General features: G+C 44.3%; 1 protein-coding gene across 2 annotated transcripts; it reads left to right on the forward strand.

Annotated features, from left to right (window-relative positions):
• The first annotated feature begins 977 nt into the window (after nucleotides 1–977).
• Nucleotides 978–11,110, forward strand: TEX55 (testis expressed 55). 2 transcript variants are annotated; one of them, XM_088668210.1, is made up of 4 exons: nucleotides 978–1,154; nucleotides 3,556–4,094; nucleotides 8,476–8,538; nucleotides 9,322–11,110. In XM_088668210.1, the coding sequence occupies exons 1-3, from the start codon at nucleotides 1,095–1,097 to the stop codon at nucleotides 8,519–8,521; spliced, it is 645 nt and encodes a 214-aa protein (XP_088524336.1). In that variant the 5' UTR covers nucleotides 978–1,094; the 3' UTR covers nucleotides 8,522–8,538; nucleotides 9,322–11,110. The 2 variants fall into 2 exon arrangements, with proteins under 2 accessions (XP_088524336.1, XP_034971340.3); XM_035115449.3 differs by having other exon boundaries at nucleotides 981–1,154; nucleotides 3,556–4,131.
• Nucleotides 11,111–18,096: the final 6,986 nt, after the last annotated feature.

An 18,096-nucleotide genomic window follows, 5' to 3' on the forward strand; every position in this document is an offset into this window, starting at 1 on the left:
GGTACCATCCTGAGCACTACTACTTCATCCCGTACCATATATGCTCTGCTGGATTGCCAGCTGCTCAGAATACCAACTCTTTGGTATTTTGTCCTCTATTTTGTGTCTTCGGTTCATAATAATTGCAAAATATAGTGTTTTAGAACACAGCATTCATGAACCTGGTGCCCCCCCCCGTGTTTGGGTCTCAAGACAGCTGTGGGGAAGGGGAAGATGTTTTGTAGGCATCACTGCCTCACACAGTCCGATCTGGTATGACTTCCCATGTTCATACCAGCTTCCCATGTTCCCTATGTAGCTGCAAAGCAGACGCCCACATTATTTCTTACAGAAAACCTTCAGCCAAAATTATATCTCTTAAAATGGCTACTACCATAAGCAGTAATTTAGAAGACTGGTTTAGGTTTTGGTGATGGGAGTTTCAGTCCAAAATATTTGGCAGGGACCAGGTCGGCGAAGATGCTTTTAGAACATTAACAAATGCCCCTCGACGAAATAAGCTGATCTCCTGTTTTTACTTGGTTACAGACAAATTTAAAAAGTTAATAGCAAGTGCTCAAATTACAAGGGAACGTGGGGGGGCGACCCCTTTCTATTTTGCTCTGTCCTCCCTGGCTATTATTCTTAGTATTCCCACATTGCAGAGGGTTGGACTAGGTGTCGGGGTGACCATGGGCGCTCTCTTCCAATTCTACAATTCTAGGATGAAGCGGGAGGGCAGTGCTTGGAGGATGATCGAAAAATGGGTAAGGTTTCAGAGACAAGCTAATTCCCAGTCTGCCAGAGCAGCGCACTTCCACCCTCAAAAAATATGGCCACCCTGGGTACCAACTGCCCGGTCGCCAATCAGCTGGCCCGCTCGGAATGCCCGCGCCTCCGTTCCGCGCGCGAGCGAGCGCTCTCTCTCTCTCTCCCATTGGCCGGCACGAGCGCGCAACCGAAAGTCCGAGGGGAGGGGAGGGGCGAGAGCAGCGCTTGGGGCGGTTGCCATGGTAGCTACGGCGCTCCTTCCGCTGTCCCGTAGGGGACAGAACGCGTAAGAAGCGCACGGAGCGCGCCGGGCAGCAAGGGATGCGACGCGCCTTGGCTCCAAGATGGCAGAGCCGGGGCCGGGGCCGGGGCCGGGGCCGGGGCCGGGCTCCCCGGAGGAGCAGGTGAGGAGCAGCCGGAAGCGCGGGAGGAAGGGAAACGGGAGCAACCTGGAGAGGCCATCTCCCCAAATGTGACCGATGGATGGATTAACGCGCTCCGTTTACAAAATTACCTGGGCTGCTTTGCTTACGCAGTGACCGCAACATTGGCAAAGCCTCCTTTCTCCGCTGTCCAGTATTCAGACACACTCGCCTCTTGTGGGTGGCCCCCATCCACACTTGCTCCATGGTAGCTCAGGGGTCTACAGTAGCCTCCCCATCCCAATAACGTATCACTTTCCAACCCCTCCTTCCGTCTCCAAGGCTGGCCCTCCAGATGTTGAGGGACTACAGAACCCATCATGCCTGAGCGCTGGTCATTCTGACGGGGCTGATAGGAATTGTAGTCCCAACAGCTTTTGGGGAGGGCGCAGAGTCCTCTCCCTCCCTCATGGGCTCTTTTTTGCCCACTGGCGGTTGTATGCTGGATTGATGCTCTTAACAGCCCTTTACTGTTTTGGACCTCATGTGTTTGCTAACTTTCTGTAACAGGGTGGCTCTCTCCAGCCACCAAATCTTACAGAGCAAGTTGCATTTACTCAGAAGTAAGACCTGCAAAGGTCCACAGCGCTAGCTCCCCGGGCAAATGCACATAGGACTGCAGTGTTAAAAAGGCAGGAAATGTTAGACTGAAAACAAGACCGCTGTGTATGATTTAAAGCATGCTGTTAATAGAGTGCTTAATCTCACCATGGATTCGGTTGCCCAGTGTTGTTTCTTTAATTCATTTAACCCTTCCTTTGCGGGAGCTTGGGAAGCATGCATGTCACCCTCTCCCCCAGCTGTGGAGAAGACAAAGCGGTTTGTTGAGAAAATGTGTGAAGTAGGTTAGGCTAAGAGAACTGCTCACCCTCAGTGACCCAGCGAGCTTCAGCACTGAGTAAGGTACCGTATTAACTGGAGCAGCTGGGATGAAGATGGATATAATTCAGTGCAAGGTTAATGTTTTGAGCAGGTATCTGTATATTTACATGTATGTGCACTTGAGTGAAGATGCATTTACGTACTTCTCTCCCCTGTTTTGTCATTGCTGTTCATGTGTGAACTCACTATAAGCCTTATGAGTTATTTCCGTTGAATTCTGGGAGACTGTCAGAGTAGTAAGTAACTCCTCCAACCAAGCCACACCTGTGAGTCGGCTCTGTAAGAGCTAGCTTCCTGCATCATAGCATTTTCTCTTAAAAGGGCCACATGCCAAATATTTAACTGATAATAGAAGAGGAAGTGTTGGAAAATTCAGTTGCTAGGTTGAATTGAGATAAAGAAATTTGATGCTGTCATTTAGGACTTTGAAATGTGTCATTCCCCCCTCCCCCCCAAAAAAATCTGTGCAGGGTTAGTGCCTGTGCATTTGGGCTGCAATCCTATGCACATTGGCCCAATGGAAACTACAGGGGGAATTGCTTCTGAATATACATGCACAGGATTGCTCTGTAAACATATTTTTCCAGGACCATTGAAAGATTGATAAAGGGTCTCCAGTATTTCTTACCTTGGGTATTTGGATCCAGCATGCCTCTTTCCAAACTGATGAAAGTCAGTTGTCGTATTCTATGCTTGACAGCCAACAAGGATCTCCTGTCTTTCATCTTGTAGCTTTACTGTCTCTGCCTTTTTTATTGTGCTCTGTGACAGGTTCTTAGTGATAATATACCAAGAACTAATAAACTGGGAGGCAGGTTTGTGCTATTCCAAAAACGAACACACAAACCTACAGTTCTGTCTCTCAGCCTGTTCTAGCCTTTCACACCTCACCTACTCTTATCAGCTTGCCCCAACCCCAGTATCAAGCTTCCCATATTGTGAACCCCCGATGCTAAAATGCCACATGTTGGCATACACACCCCTTTCTGCTAGCAGATACCATCTTTGTCTCCCAATGTTTAAAGCAACAGGTACCTATCTCTGTGTGTTGGAAATAAGCCTTGAATATGTTGCAGTGAGCATAGCAACACACAATCTTAAGAGATACAGATTCAGGTAGGTAGCCATGTTGGTCTGACGCAGTCAAAATATATGTATAAAAGAAAAAAATTGTCCAGTAGAGAACTGAAGGGCACTGCTGGGATCATCAATGCTAGCCATTCTCTTCCAGCTGTCCACATATTTGGCTTTCATGTGAGGGGACTTGATGTGTGTACAGCAGTTCATGTGTGGAGCCCCTTCACACACTGGCCACATGTAGTGTTTGGCAGTTTGGCAGCTGTGCTTACTGGCAAGGGAAAGGATTAACCTTCTCAGTCCCACAACTCTCCTCATGTATTTTTTGCGCAAGGGTAGGATTACATCTGAGGCCTACAGAGTGCAAGAACTATGCATGCGCCTCTTTTCTGCATAATAACTTCTTGCTTGTTATGTATTGTAGCTACAGCCAGAAAGAGTTCTGATTACTGAGGGGCAGGAGCATCCTGAACCACCACAATCTATTGCTGAAGCGGAAAAGAGAAAAGCCCCAATTCTTGAAGTGGTATTGTCCATGGATGAGACACAAGAACCTATCATGGAGGAAGCACCAGAACCTATTGCAGGGGAAGCACCTGAGCCTATCGCGGAGATAGCAGCAGAACCGGACATGAGCAAGGCTCCAGAAATTGTCACGGAGGAGATACCAGAACCTACCCGCCCAGCATTTCAACCTGTTTCATCTTTGGAAGGTCTTGGCTCTATACTCACTCAGCAACATCAGAGAGGAGTTGTATTTCCACGTGGTTTGGTCAGATCGGCAGAAGGCATCGTGATCCCTGAAGAATTTGTGCCCCAACAAGTACCGTCTCAGGAAATGGTGCCTCCAAAAGTGGAACCTCCAATAATAGAAGAGCAGCCTGCCCCAACAACTGTTTCTTCTGTGGACTTCTCCCAGGAGATGCCTGTTGTGTATCAAGATCCCTTTGAAGTTTCACTTAGGTACATGGAGAGGCATAATATTCTGCAGATATTTCAGGTGAACCCCTCCCTTCTTGCCTTTTCTGTCAAAGCTGCCTTCACTTCTGCATAAGCGTGCACAATGGCTGTTCTGAACCAACCCAGCCAGTTCCTTTATACACAGTGGTTTGAGGGGATCTCTTAGAATTTGGGGGACGTTACTAGCCCATATCCTCTTTTGAGAGTACTCTGCATTATATTCCAGCCACAAGAATGGTGGTGGAAGGCTTTTGTCCCATGGATCAAGATCTCTGAGACCTATTCCTTATCTTTAGGACATCTGAGATCTAGTCTCTGTCTCGAGAGCCAGTGTGGTGTAGTGGTTAAGAGCGGTAGACTCGTAATCTGGGGAACCGGGTCTGTGTCTCCGCTCTTCCACATGCAGCTGCGGGGTGACCTTGGGCTAGTCACACTTCTCTGAAGTCTCTCAGCCCCACCCACCTCACAGAGTGTTTGTTGTGGGGGAGGAGGGGAAAGGAGAATGTTAGCCGCTTTGAGACTCCTTTGGGTAGTGATAAAGCGGGATAACAAATCCAAACTCTTCATCTTTCTTCCTCTTCTTCTTCTTCTTCTTCTTCTTCTTCTTCTTCTTCTTCTTCTTCTTCTTCTTCTTCTTCTTCTTCTTCTTCTTCTTCTGGAATACAGTGATGGAGCATCTAGATTACAACTCCCATCCTTACCTAGCAAAGCCAGTGGTCAGGGATGATGGGAACTGTAGTCTGAAAGCAGCTGGAGGCCACTGTTTGGGAAACACTGATCTAGCCCTTCAGCTATTGTTGGACTCCAGCCACGGTCAGCTCCAGCAAGCATGGCTAATGGTCAGGGATGATGGGAGTAGTAGCCCAGCAACCTCTTGAGAGCACCATCTTGGCTGATATTGACCTCACCATTTGTGGTTTCCTTCCAGTGGGACCCGGAATATTGGTGGTGTTGCATTCCTAGTTGCTGAACCACGTTCTGCTGCAGGGGTGGGGAAAACTATGGCCCTCAGGATGTTGCTTGGTTACAGCGCCCATCATCCTGGACCATTGGCCATGCTGGCCAGGGCTGATGGGACTTGGAGATGAGCAGCATCTGGAGGGCCATGTGTTCTCAGCCTGCTGCACTGCATCACACACACACACACACACACACACAGACAGAGAGAGAGAGAGAGAGAATCTTATAAAATGGTCCCTGTGAATTCACATAGGAAGATACTTTTAAAATTTATAGTAATGGAACACATTCCAGTGGTGAGACAGGGGGTTGCTGCCGCTCAGAAAAGAATAGAAAGTACCTTGTTGCATGAGTGCATATTTTCCCCTGCACTTCTCTGTACAGGGGCATCTCTCTCTCTCTCTCTCTCTCTCTCTCTCTCTTCCTTGTTACAGGTAGGTAGCCATGTTGGTCTGACGTAGTCGAAACAAAAAATAAAAAAAAATTCCTTCCAGTAGCACCTTAGAGACCAACTAAGTTTGTCATAGGTATGAGCTTTCGTGTGTATCTGAAGAAGTGTCCATGCACACGAAAGCTCATACCTATGACAAACTTAGTTGGTCTCTAAGGTGCTACTCGAAGGGATTTTTTTATTTTCTCTTTTCCTTGCCATTTTGGTGGTTTAGTAGTCCTAGTGCTGTTGCTTTTAAATGCAATCGTGGGGTTTTTTTTATTTAAAAGGAAAAGAAAAATGAAGAGATTGACCTAGAAACCATTCTGTACATCAGTGCAAACCAGTATGTCAAGTACAATAATTGGATTAGTTGCATCACAAAGAAATACAACGGTATCAATTGTACAAAATCTAATTCGACGTTTCTTTATTTTTAAATTCTTTGTTGCCTTTCCTGAGAGCAACCCAAAGGTAACATACAATGATACAAGACATAGAAGACCCACATTACAACATACGATAATACAAATGATAAAACACAGAGAAAAATAATCCAAATAGCAGCAAAAAAAAAGCCCCAAACACAACTATGCCAGGCATTGCAATAATCCTAGATGGCAGCAAACCAAAACCTAAACAAGCCTTTTCAGAATAAAATGCCTGAAGTGTTGGCCTGCAATGAAAGGAAGCAAATGGAAAAAGAGGAGTAATGCAAGTTAAAGATGCTCTGTTCTCCAAAGCAAAGCATGCACATTTGTGAAAACTGAAATATATTTTTGAAATATAGTTGTTCCCAGCATAGTTTTCTTTGCAGAAATTCATATTCCTGTTCTCCAACTTTCCCTTTCAAAACAAAACAGTATTCTCAATTTTTAATGTTATTAAATGGTTTAGAAAAGCCAGCTACCATATTTGGTAAGTTGGTAATTTATTGTCCAAAACATTGTCCATAACCCCCTTTTTAAAATACTATCCTTGAAAATCAATTTTAAATTCAAAAAGTAAAAATAAGAAAGATGCCCAGTTGCACTTCAGCTGTGGTATCTGCCCCATTGGACACAAATCAGTCAAAAGTGTCCAGATATCATTACGCCTACCAAGAATGGCATCTCTTCACCCATTTCTGTTGCATTGAATGTAGCATATGGGCTTCTTGATGAATCCTTTTGAAAGGCTCAGAGTTTGCATATACCGGATTTATTTTTGCTTATGGGCCTGTGATCTTGGTTAGTTCACTCAGTATAAACTCAAGTTCAGACATAACAGGGGACTCTGGTTTAATATAAGCCACCAGTGAAGCGCCAACAGGAGGAATGTGCAAGCCTGGCACTTTGGAAAATAGAGACAAGAACAGGCAAAGGAAAGTAGGAAGAAACCACAGGACAGTGTCATTAATAATCATTGAACTGGTCAGAAAAGATGATCCAAACCAGCTCAGTGAATGTGTACTGTATCCAGATAGGCTCTACTTGGAGTAGACCCACTGAAATGAAGGCACTTAATTTAGTCATACCCATTAATTTCAGCAGGTCTACTATGAGTATCACTGATATTGGATACAACCCATAGCACTGGGTTTGGGTTTTTTTTTGCCCTAGTGACTTTGGGTTGTTGATGTTTATATGCTGTTGCTATGATGGTTATATCTGGTCTGTTTGATTGATAGTTGTTTTTCTAAAGTTGTAAGTCACTCTGGGGACCCTTGGAGACGCAGGATAAAAATAACTTAATAAACAATTACAGGCAGTTAGTTACATATTAATATATTTCAACTTCCAAGTGCAATGTGCCTACCATTATTGCTTGATATATTGCTTTTCTAAATATTCATCTACTTAAACAATTGTGCAATTGAGGAAAGCAGTTGAAATTTGAAATAATCTGAAATGAATCGTGTAGATTTCTAAATACTGTGTTATTTTATCTATCTTTCTAAATAAATAAATTGCTCAATAAACAAATCCTATATTGGGCCTGTAATAGATGCACTTGCACTATGTAACTTGCAACTTGCAGTTTTCATAGAATCATAGAATTGTAGAGTTGGAAGGGACCTCCAGGGTCATTGAGTCCAACCCCCTGCAATGCAGGAATCTCAACTAAAGTATCCATGACAGATGGCTATCCAACCTTTGCTTAAAAACCTCCAGTGCAGGAGTCTAGCATCTCCCAAGGGAGTCTGTTTCACCACCAAACAGCTCTTACTGTCAGAAAGTTCTTTCTGATGTTTAGTTGGAATCTCCTTTCTTACAGCTTGAATCCATTGGTTCGAGTCCTACCCTCTGGAGCAGGAGAAAACAAGTTTACTCCATCTTCCATGTGGCAGCCCTTTAGATAGTTGAAGATGCCTGTTATATCTCCTCTCAGTCTCCTCTTTACCAGAAGAGGAGCCCAGAACTGTGGCGCCCAGAACTGGACACTGTTCTGCAGGTGTAGTCTCACCAAGGCAGAATAGAAGTGGGACTATTAGTTCCCTTGATTTGGGCACTATACTACTGTTGGTACAGGCTACAATAGTATTAGCTTTTTCATTTTATTTTTTTGCTGCTGCATCATACTGCTGACTCATGTTAAGCTTATGGTCCACTAAGACTCCTTTATCCCTTTCACATGTTCTGCTGGCAAGCCATGTGTCCCCCATCGGGTTCTTCTTGCCTAAGTGCAGAACCTTACATTTGTCCCAACAGAGTTTCATTTTGTTGGTTTTAGCTTAGTTCTCCAATCTGTTAATGTGGGAGTGTGTGAACATTTCAGGTTATCAAGCATATGTGTTAGAGCACCCGGGATTTTGCTGTACGGTAGACATTTTTCAGGAAAGATAAAATGACACACCATGTCTGTATTTGTAAATAATACATATTATGTATATCCCATACCTTTCCCATCCTGAAAAACAAACAAGCTATTCTTGCCTCTGGCAATATAATTTTGTATCTTTTCATTGTTTGCCGTCGGGAAAGGAGTGTAATGACTTCTGTCTTTCTCACTCAGGAGATCACTGAAAATCTGGTGTATGAGAAGCCTGAGAAGCCATTAGAATTCATGTTGAGACAGGTATGTCGTCCCTGCAAGGCACACACTGCTTGACTGTTATGCCTCTCTGAAGAAGCAGAAAAGGGGCATTGGAGCTGAGAAATATATTTTTCTTGCTTTAGGCTGGGAAAAGAGAGCGGGCAGTTACAGAAAATGAGAACCATAACATCCTAGTGCTTATAAGTACAGAATTGTATTCTGGAAGGAAAAGACACTGCGGGGTGGAAGATGCTATAGAAGACATACCAGATGTCGCTCAGTTTAAAGAAGAGATGACTTCCTCTTTTGGGAAGATGGGCAGCTCAGTAGCAGAGCATCTACTCTGCATGCAGATGGTCTCAGGTTCAATCCCCAGCACCTCCTGGTAGGGCTGGGAGAAATCCCTGCCTCAGTCCCTGCAGAGCTGCCACCATTCAGTGTAGACAATACATAGGTGATCCTGCAAGCTTGGTGAAACTTCCACGGAAGATGGCAGTATCTAAATATACTATGCAAAACCACCTCTGCCACCAGCTCCCCTCGTGTTGTGCTTAGGTTTGGAGAGGTGAATCTTGTCTGGACTGCGACAGAGAGAAAGAGCGAGTTAAATTTCCCAGAGATTTAAATGGCCAAGGCTTTCCCCAGCAGTTATTATGCACATAAGAAACATGGGCATTTATTTCCATTCACATCTGATTTGGCCGTCAGTTGAGGATTGGGGTTAAAGATGTATATTTTTAATTAAAAAACATTAACATGCTGCAAGTAGCTAATACACTGACTGATGCTCTCTGGATTCATTTTTTGTTTTCGCTGCTTCCTTAGGTTCAGAATATGATAATGAAGCAGGCGTCTCAGAGACATAAAGAAGACGACGGGCCAGTGTAAAAGATGAAGACCCGAAAGCTCAATGAGCTGCTCTTGGACGCTGCCCTAGGTGGAACAAGTTCCAGTGCTGCCCTCCCACATGCTCTGTCTATGCAAATTCTATAGATTTGAATGCTGTCGGTGGTAGCTGATTTCTTCCAGTGTGGGTGCTGTGCTGGGTGGGTGTTCTAGGACGATAGGAAGTACATAGTTGCACCGGTTCGCAGAATGTCACATGCCTTTTAGGAAGCCACCAAGGTACTCGCCATCCAGTACTAAGACAGTAATCCTACAAGCCCTTTACACGCACTGACTGTCATAGTAAGAGCTGATCTACATATCCTGCAGAATCAGATCATGCTGTCTTTGCTGGATTGGCCCATCTCAGATTGCAAGGAAGGAGGGGGACACACACATTTTGAATGTGTTCCCATGGGGGGAGGAAACCCTTTCTGCGCATAAAAAGTTAAGGTTTGAGGAGGAATTGCACTTTGGTAGTCTTTGCCCTGTGAGACCAGTTCCATATGTACAAATACAATTATTCCCCACCATACAGGAGCTTTCAGGTACATGATCCATCACTTGCAGACCAAAGTAGTACACTCTGGGGGAAATGGTATCACATGATGCAGCTGCATGTGTAAATCAACTGGAATATTTGTGAATAAATAGTCTCAGGGTCAGTATGCAAGTCTCCCAGCAGTCAAGCAACGTGGTTTCCTCACATTTAGATAAAAGTAATTATTATTTTTTTGGGGGGGGGGTCGGGGACTATTTAGTAATGATGGTGATGAGACTATATTTAACTGATTTGTGAATTGTAATAACTTGGGGTGAAGCATTAATAATTTTAAACCAGGCTTAACTAAATATGAATTAATGTCTAGGTGTTAGAATGTATCTAGAATTCTGCTTGTTAGGAAAAAAATTGCAATCTTCTGGTTGTATGGTGCTCTGAATGAGAGCCCATTTATCTAATTCAATTAATGCTGGTACCCCTTCCCCCAAAAATTTTTTTTACCTTGGGCTCCTATGCAACTAACCAAACTTACAATGCCGTTTCTTATGTCAGTTGTTGAAAAAAACTGAATTTAAAACTGATGGATGCTTGCAGTTGCCTAATTTGTAATATGTTCCCCATTCTGGAGATTAAAGAAAGGGCAGTGTCTGTTGATTCTTTGCAGTAATTGGACTCAGAATTGGTGGTGTGTTGCTATAGTTGCCAAGATACCTGTTTGCCTAAAGTGGTCTCTTATGAATTACATAATTCTCTCTCAGTTCTGTAATTAGCAAGAGCCCAATTGGGCTCCATCTCCCTTCAGCCCCAGCCAGCATGATCAAAGATGGGTGGGAGCTGCATCTGAATGGCCACAGGATCCCCACTTCTACCTAGCATATTCTAAATCCATAGGAATTCAGTTAAATCCAAGGTACTCCATTTCCTGCTTCTGCTGATGGGATTCATGCTTCAGAGAGACCTGTTTAGTTATTTGCTGATTGGGGGGGGGTGGGAGAGATTATTACCCTATGTTCTCACAATGTACAGGAACCAAACAACTTATATTCAGATTTATTTGTTGTTAGCTTTTAGGTCAAGAATTGGTGGGTTGGTCTTTGCTAAAAAATAATAATTAAAGAATTTTAAATTGTTCTGGTTTTCTAAGCAATTTTTATCTATGTGCAACTACTGATCATGTGCAAGGCAAAGGCTCTGATTCCATTTAATAAATTTATTTTGCTACAGTTACCTTCTGTGTTTTACGCATTTGGTTCAATGTCTGATGCTTGTAAGATTCCCAGGTCCAAATCTTGAAGGCTCTTTTATACCTAACAGGTTGCAGCCCACAGAACATCCATATACCTTTTTAATCCCCCAGTGCAGTGGGAGACAAGGCTGCTATGGCTTCTTCTGGCCACTGTATCCATGGTCCTACTGTCTGTCCCTGTCTGTGCATGGCACCCCCGGATTCCTGTTTATTACAACAAGTGTGTCTGAGAGAAAGACAGGTGTGGGCAGCCACTATATATTGTCTCCTGATGGACTGAAAGCTACCCAAGGTCCATATGTGTTTCCCAGATTGCATCCTTGGGAAGGAATAGGAATGGACGGTGGTAAAGAAAGCAATGGAATGAGATAGCTGGGATCCTGAACAGGTTGCAGATCCCGTGCATATTCAACACTTAAGAAGCAAAGGTGTAACTTTTGCATTTTTATTTGTGACCACTAGGTACCGTCTTTCCCCTTTTTTAAGACACCGTCTTATAACTTTTTTTCCTCAAAAAAACACAGGGTGGCTTACTTTCGGTGGGATGTCTTATTTTTTTTATTACCGGTACAGTTTTTACAGCTCAGGGCGCTGGCTCAGGACGCTGCTCGGTTCTCTTGAGTGCTCGGCGCTGCAGCAGCCACTGGTTCCGGGTGGCGGGGCAGCAGGCATCCTAGGCCGGGCCAGGCAGAGGCCGCTGGCTCAGGCGCTCAGCCTGCTGCTGCAGGGCGCTCCAAGCTCCTTGGCCAGGCCAGGCAAGGAAGAAGCAATGAGCCCAGCGGTGGCGACAAGCACAGAAGCGGCAGGGCGGCGATGGACGAGAAGGCGGAGCGCGGGGATGCAGCCAGCAAGGCGGGAGCGTGATCAGCTGTTAAGCGGAGCTCTTGGAGCGCCACTTCAGAGCTGAACGCGCTCTTGCAGTGCCAGCTGCATGGAGTGACTCTGTGAGTGGAGGTGCCTGTGGGGGTTGGTTTCCGCGGAGTGGAAGTATGGCTTATTTTGGGGGTATGTCTTATATTTCTCAAATGCTTAAAAACCCTGCCATGGCTTACTTTCTGACTACGTATTAAAAAAGGGGAAACAGGGTAGCAGCAAGAGGTCGCAGAGCCCTCTTACTAATTGGTAGTGTGGCTATAAGGTACATAAAGTAATGTGGCAGTTAACAAGGTCACACATGTTGAAAAGCTGGCATGCCATAGGGAAACACCTTCCTGGAACTGGTTGCTTCCGTTAAGTCTAAAATACAGGTGTCCTTCAAGGTTTAGGAACCTTACAGCTGCAAAAACATAGTGCTGATGTCCCCACTTTTTTAAAAAAAAATTATTTTTATTAGGTTTTTCATTTTATACTTTGTCACATGTCAACGAAATCCAAACATCACTTACATCTTTGCTCATCCTGAGCCTCGACTCCCCCCCCCCACTCTCTGGCTTCTTAGGTATACACTTTCGTCTTAGCATTCCTATCTCTCCTGATTTACCTTCTTTTTATCCTTAAAGAAATTTACTTCTGTGTTTGTAAACCAGCTCCACATATCAACATTACAAAATATTTTAAGTAAAACCTGCAAACGTTTTCAAATGTTTACAATGTTCTTTCATATCTATATATATCTATAAATGTAAACTGGGCTTGTGGTTTTCACCAAAACTGCTGGACCAATTTAGGTGAAATTTTGACACAGCATCACATGCGAATGTCCGAAGGCTATAGGAAAGTTTGCTAAGACAGATGTGTCACCTACGCCAGGTAAAACCCCAAAAACCTTGTGTTTCAAAACACACCACTCAGACGAAAATGCATGCTGGGAAACGAACCAGAGTGCAAACCAGCACCCTCTAGCAGCGGCTACACTGGTACTGCACCTATAAAACCTTCCCTCTCAACAGCACCTCGCCTCTCGTTTACATACTAGGCCATACTATCCCATGTTCATGTAAGGATGTCATGCTTTGCCTCTTGACTCCTATATTCCTCTGGGTGTGTCGTGTTGTGTCGTGTCCCTTGGCTCCTATGTCATATTTAGGAGATTCCGATTTCTCTCACAGATCTACAATTCCTAGCGTCGTTTAACGATCAATCTCCCTTGCCAGGGAACTTTGGGAATTGTAGCTCTGAGATGAATAAGGACCTCTTAACCACTCTCAGCACTCTTAACAAACAATAGTTCCCAGGATTCTTTGAGGCAAAACAACAGCTGCCTAAAGTAGTGTGATATCTTGCCCTGGTATCTACTGATGAAGGCAGATAATAATAATAATAATAATAATAATAATAATAATATCATCATCATCAACAACAACAACAACAACAACAATATTAAAGCCCACTCCTTGTCCTCTTGAGGTTTGCCAGCTTCCATGTGGGAGAGCTCCATACTACTTATCCTTCCATGCTCTGTGGCATTCTTGTTCAGCTTTGGCATGGCTAGGTCTTGGCAAGACTGATCATGGCCATTTAAAAGAAGCAGGTATCATAACAGCCACCTGGCCTGGAAATATGTGAATCCCATTGGTCCCCCACAGCCAGATAGCCATCTGCTTGCTACACTTTAGGCAAAAGTTTCTGAACTGCCTTCAAGGGTAGCCCCATGTAGACAAGAGTAGTCAAGTTGAAGTGCTGCACCACAGGATCAGCCGATGCGGATAACATGTGCCTATGACCACCAGCCTTAATCTGGCCAACCAGGAAGATGCCCAGATCCTAAGCCTCAAATGCCACAATAAATCCTAAGATGGCACACAACTCTTCATTCCTTTCCTTAACAGTCTTCTGTACAATTTCTCTTGAGAGAAGGCTGTTATTTGGCAGGGTACACTTCTAGCTAGCACCAGTAAAACATGGCCCTGCAGCAGCAGCAGCAGCAGCAGCAGCAGCAGCAGCAGCAGCTGCTTAAAATGCACCGGCTTATTATGCAGGCATTGAAAAAAAGTGATTCATTATAATGACTATCATTTCAAAGTCACTGAAAATGGGCAATGCTATCTCCTGTTTCTCCTATAGTAGGAATACCAACTACCAACACCATCCTTAGTTGTCTCTCAGACTGAGAGAAGTAATGCAGGGGAAGAACACTGCCAAGTTCACTCACCCGTTGTGGGGAAGTGTAGTATTCCAATTGACTGCAGGATGTGTTTCTAGTCTCCTCTGTTGCTTTTCTCCTTTTCTCTTACTCTCATTTACCTTACTATCTTCTGCCTCACCTGTGCCACATCTTCCACACAACCAGTCAAATCTGTTTTGTTCTTGATCTATGCCCTGCATCACATCATTTATTATCTGTATCATTGTCATGGTTTTTATTGGTAGGTTTAGAAACGCAAAACAAGAGTAGAAGAGTGTGCTGATCTGTTTGCTGTTCAGGGGATCCTGAAAGGTAAGTTTCCTACTGTGTGTGTAACTCATGTCAAGTTCTTCTGCAACCAACCTGCCAATCACTCTGGATGGTATTGCTTGAAGCTGAAGTTCCACACATAGTTCTTTTAGTTTTAGCTGCAAATTGTGTATGTTACTCAGATAGCCATGTGAGTGGGCTGGGCAGGCATAATCTACATGTCTGGCAATCAATCACCTTTGTGGATGGATACATTGCTTTTTGACACTCATAGTAAGTTATTTTCGAGAGTATTGTGACTAAGTTGGCACAGCACAACTTAGTCAAGCATGCTATGCTCAGATCATTGGCTCATAGGGCGAGGCCTGCCCTATGAAACCAATGTGCTGTGCGAGCCAGAAAAGCCACTTTCTCCCTCTCTGCCTGTGTCTAATTGTCTGTAATCCTAAAACCCTTTCAAATCCACTGTCATTCATAGTAACAGGAGATCTACACATGCAGCAGAATGAAATTGTTACGTACTGAGCTGAATCCTAGAACAATAGGATTCAGAATGCAGCAGGATGTCCGCAGGAGCCACCCAATCCAGCTCCAGATGGAAGTGAATCAGCAACCTGATTGGCCTGCAGGAGCAGCCCAGGAATAGCCAATTACAAGGGGCCCATTGTGTAAATAATGTACAGTGGTACCTCGGGTTAAGAACTTAATTCGTTCTCAAGGTCCGTTCTTAACCTGAAACTGTTCTTAACCTGAGGTACCACTTTAGCTAATGGGGCCTCCCGCTGCTGCCGCGCCACCACCACACAATTTCTGTCCTCATCCTGAAGCAAAGTTCTTACCCCGAGGTACTACTTCCCGGTTAGCGGAGTCTGTAACCTCAAGCATCTGTAACCCGAGGTACCACTGTATATATAGCAAACGTTGGGGAAAGTTTCATTCACTGTTTTACAAGCTGAAATAAAGAGCATGAACTCCGAGTATATTTCAGAAATCATGCTGTCTTTTTTGGATTAGCCCAGTTCAGAGTGCAAGCAGAGGCATACATGTTGAAAGGTTTCCCCATGAAAAACAAGCCCTCCCTCCACATAGATTGGATTGCCCCATTTCACTATGCATAATTGCCTGCCTACTTTTGTGTGCTTTCATAGCACCTGGCAGAAGGGGGGTGGGGTGGGAAAGAAACACAACCTATGAGGTTGGAGTCAACTGACAGTCAAAAGCCCTTGTCAAGACAAAGGGCCTTTTACCACACCTTCCATTCATCTCCATAAAACAGGACTGTTGTCTCTGATGTAGGCAGTATGCCTCCAAAGGCATCACAACTGGGGAGTGTGCTCTTTCAGACTCCCCAGAGGCAACTGGCCTCTACACATACAGTTGCACACATGAAGGCCCATCCCTGCAGATGTTTACGTTACAGAGAGGGCTAACATCTTGAACGGATTTAAAAGATGAATAGACAAAGCATTTGATTCGATGACTTCAGTGGCCCTGAAGGTCCTTGCTTATAGGGCCTGAAACTTACGGATGTCTACTGCTTCCCTAGTTTACCGCAGAGACAGATTTAGGGCAGTGCAACCGGTTTCCTCACACTGAGTGCCTAGCCAAGTGGGGCACTTTGGGGTGTCACGACTAGGATGTACTGTAGTGCCTGCACAGAATGGAAAGTGAGGTGGGGACCCCCTAATTTTGGCCTCACACAGGGCACTGCTGAAATTTGAAAGACCAGAGTCTGTTTACCGTATGGGTGTGAAGATTACTTTTTTTAAAAAAGGAAATTGGCTCAGAATTCACCCAACCAAATTATGGACAAATTTTTTAAAGAGACTTCACTCCTCACTTCTAGCTTTGTGCTCAGGCAGTGAGTTGGTGCACAGAATGCTTCAGCAGGTCCATAGCCTAATCCTCACACAGCTGAGGTACGTATGAGGGGGGAGAGAGTGCCATGACTAAGTTTGTGCAGCACGCAAGTCTCAGGTGTGTTCTGCTCAAGTCATTGGCTCATAGGGTGAGGCCTGCCCCATGAAACCAATGAGCCCTGGGCAAAATATGTCACTCTCTTTCTCTCCATATGTCTAACTGCTTGACTACTGGTGTGCTTTCATAGCACCTGACAGAAAAGAACAGGCGTGGAAAAGGGAGGGGAGGGAACACAGAAATAGACCTGTGAGGGACATACTAGCCAAGCTTGAGGAATTGCCTCCAGGCATGATTAGTGTTATGATTATCTAAAGCTAAGTTTTGAGGTTGGGCAGCATCAAGAGCCACCTCCAGCTCTATGAATAAAACGGTCAGCTTTCACAGCCAGGTTTAGAAATCTCTGATAAGCCTTTCACCATCTCTATCAGGGCAGGAGGAGCACAGGGACATGGGAACTGCTTCATATGTCCAAGTGAAGCCACATTCCCATCTAATTTAGTATTGTCAACAACACTGACTGGCCTCCCCAAGGTTTCAGACAAGGGCCTCTTCCAGCCCTGCCTAGAGATGCCAGGAGCTGCAGCCTAGCACAGGGAACCTGTACTTTTATTGTCTTCATAAGGTCTTGTGACACCAACATGGTCCTCCTATTTGGGTGCTCGTCCTTGTCTAAAACAATATTTTCCTTCAGAACTGGGTGTGCAGAGCTGAAGTCACCCTCTACTCTCCGGGTAGCTTCATTTTGTTGCCATCCGTTTCCTTATTGCAGGGAATTATTGTACATCTGTTCATATTGTTGCATGCACACACACCATTCTCAGAGCACTCAGAGACGCCAGGGGTTCCATATATATATATATATATGGACACCTTTGCCACCCGGAATAATTTTATACCTAGATGAAGAAGTGAAATCTACCACAATATCTATTGGCAATAAAACTCTAGATATGGAAGAAGGATTATTGTGAGTGGCTAGGTTACCATAATGTAACCTGAGATGGTATGTTGCACTGAAGCTTATCCTTGATAGCCACTTTGTGACTTTCATTTTCTGCTGCTGAACTAAATTTACCTGTAGGGAAGAGATAACATATATGTCACCCAGGATACTTTTCAGTTTATCTTTTTGCCAGCAACATCATACCCTGCATTGCTTGGGAATTATAAGAAACAAAAAATCAGTGCAGTTATGAAAGGTTCGGTTCACCATTCAAAATGGCACCCAGTCATATCCAAACATAAGTGAAAACCTTCTGCTTGATCTCAGGAGCCATCATGCAAAAATTTGGTTATGAAATCCGAAGAAGTGTTCAAGTGCATTGCTCACAAACATTTCAAAATGCAAAGCATAATTTATTTTATTTTTATTGTTTGAGAATTGTTCTACATTGTTATTTTGTTTGCTGAATGAATGTATAACAAAATCTGAAGTAGGTTGGCATCAACAGCCTTCATCAAGATCAAGGGTCTTTTACCACACTTTTCATTCATCTCCATAAAACAGGACATTTGTCTCTGACGGAGGGAGGTCACATATTCCTTAAAACTACACAAATGTCAATGAGGTAAGAGTTTCTTCTCTGAAATGACAGGTGATGCTCAGCTGGAGGAATATGCATACCTGAGGGTGTTCAAAACACAAACAAACAAAGCAAGTGGTCACAGAAAACTGCCATTTGAAGGAGATGATTGTTGAAGGTGGGGGAAGGA

Source organism: Zootoca vivipara, chromosome 4 (assembly GCF_965207765.1).
Source record: "Zootoca vivipara chromosome 4, rZooViv2.hap1.1, whole genome shotgun sequence".
Lineage (NCBI taxonomy): Eukaryota > Metazoa > Chordata > Lepidosauria > Squamata > Lacertidae > Zootoca > Zootoca vivipara.

Excerpts from the sequence above, each read along its gene's own strand:
- TEX55 (XM_035115449.3), top strand. The coding sequence starts at position 1,095 with ATGGCAGAGCCGGGGCCGGGGCCGGGGCCGGGGCCGGGGCCGGGCTCC. Across the intron at positions 1,155-3,555 it reads CGGGCTCCCCGGAGGAGCAG|CTACAGCCAGAAAGAGTTCT; the intron begins GTGAGGAGCAGC and ends TATGTATTGTAG. Across the intron at positions 8,539-9,321 it reads TAGAATTCATGTTGAGACAG|GTTCAGAATATGATAATGAA; the intron begins GTATGTCGTCCC and ends CTGCTTCCTTAG.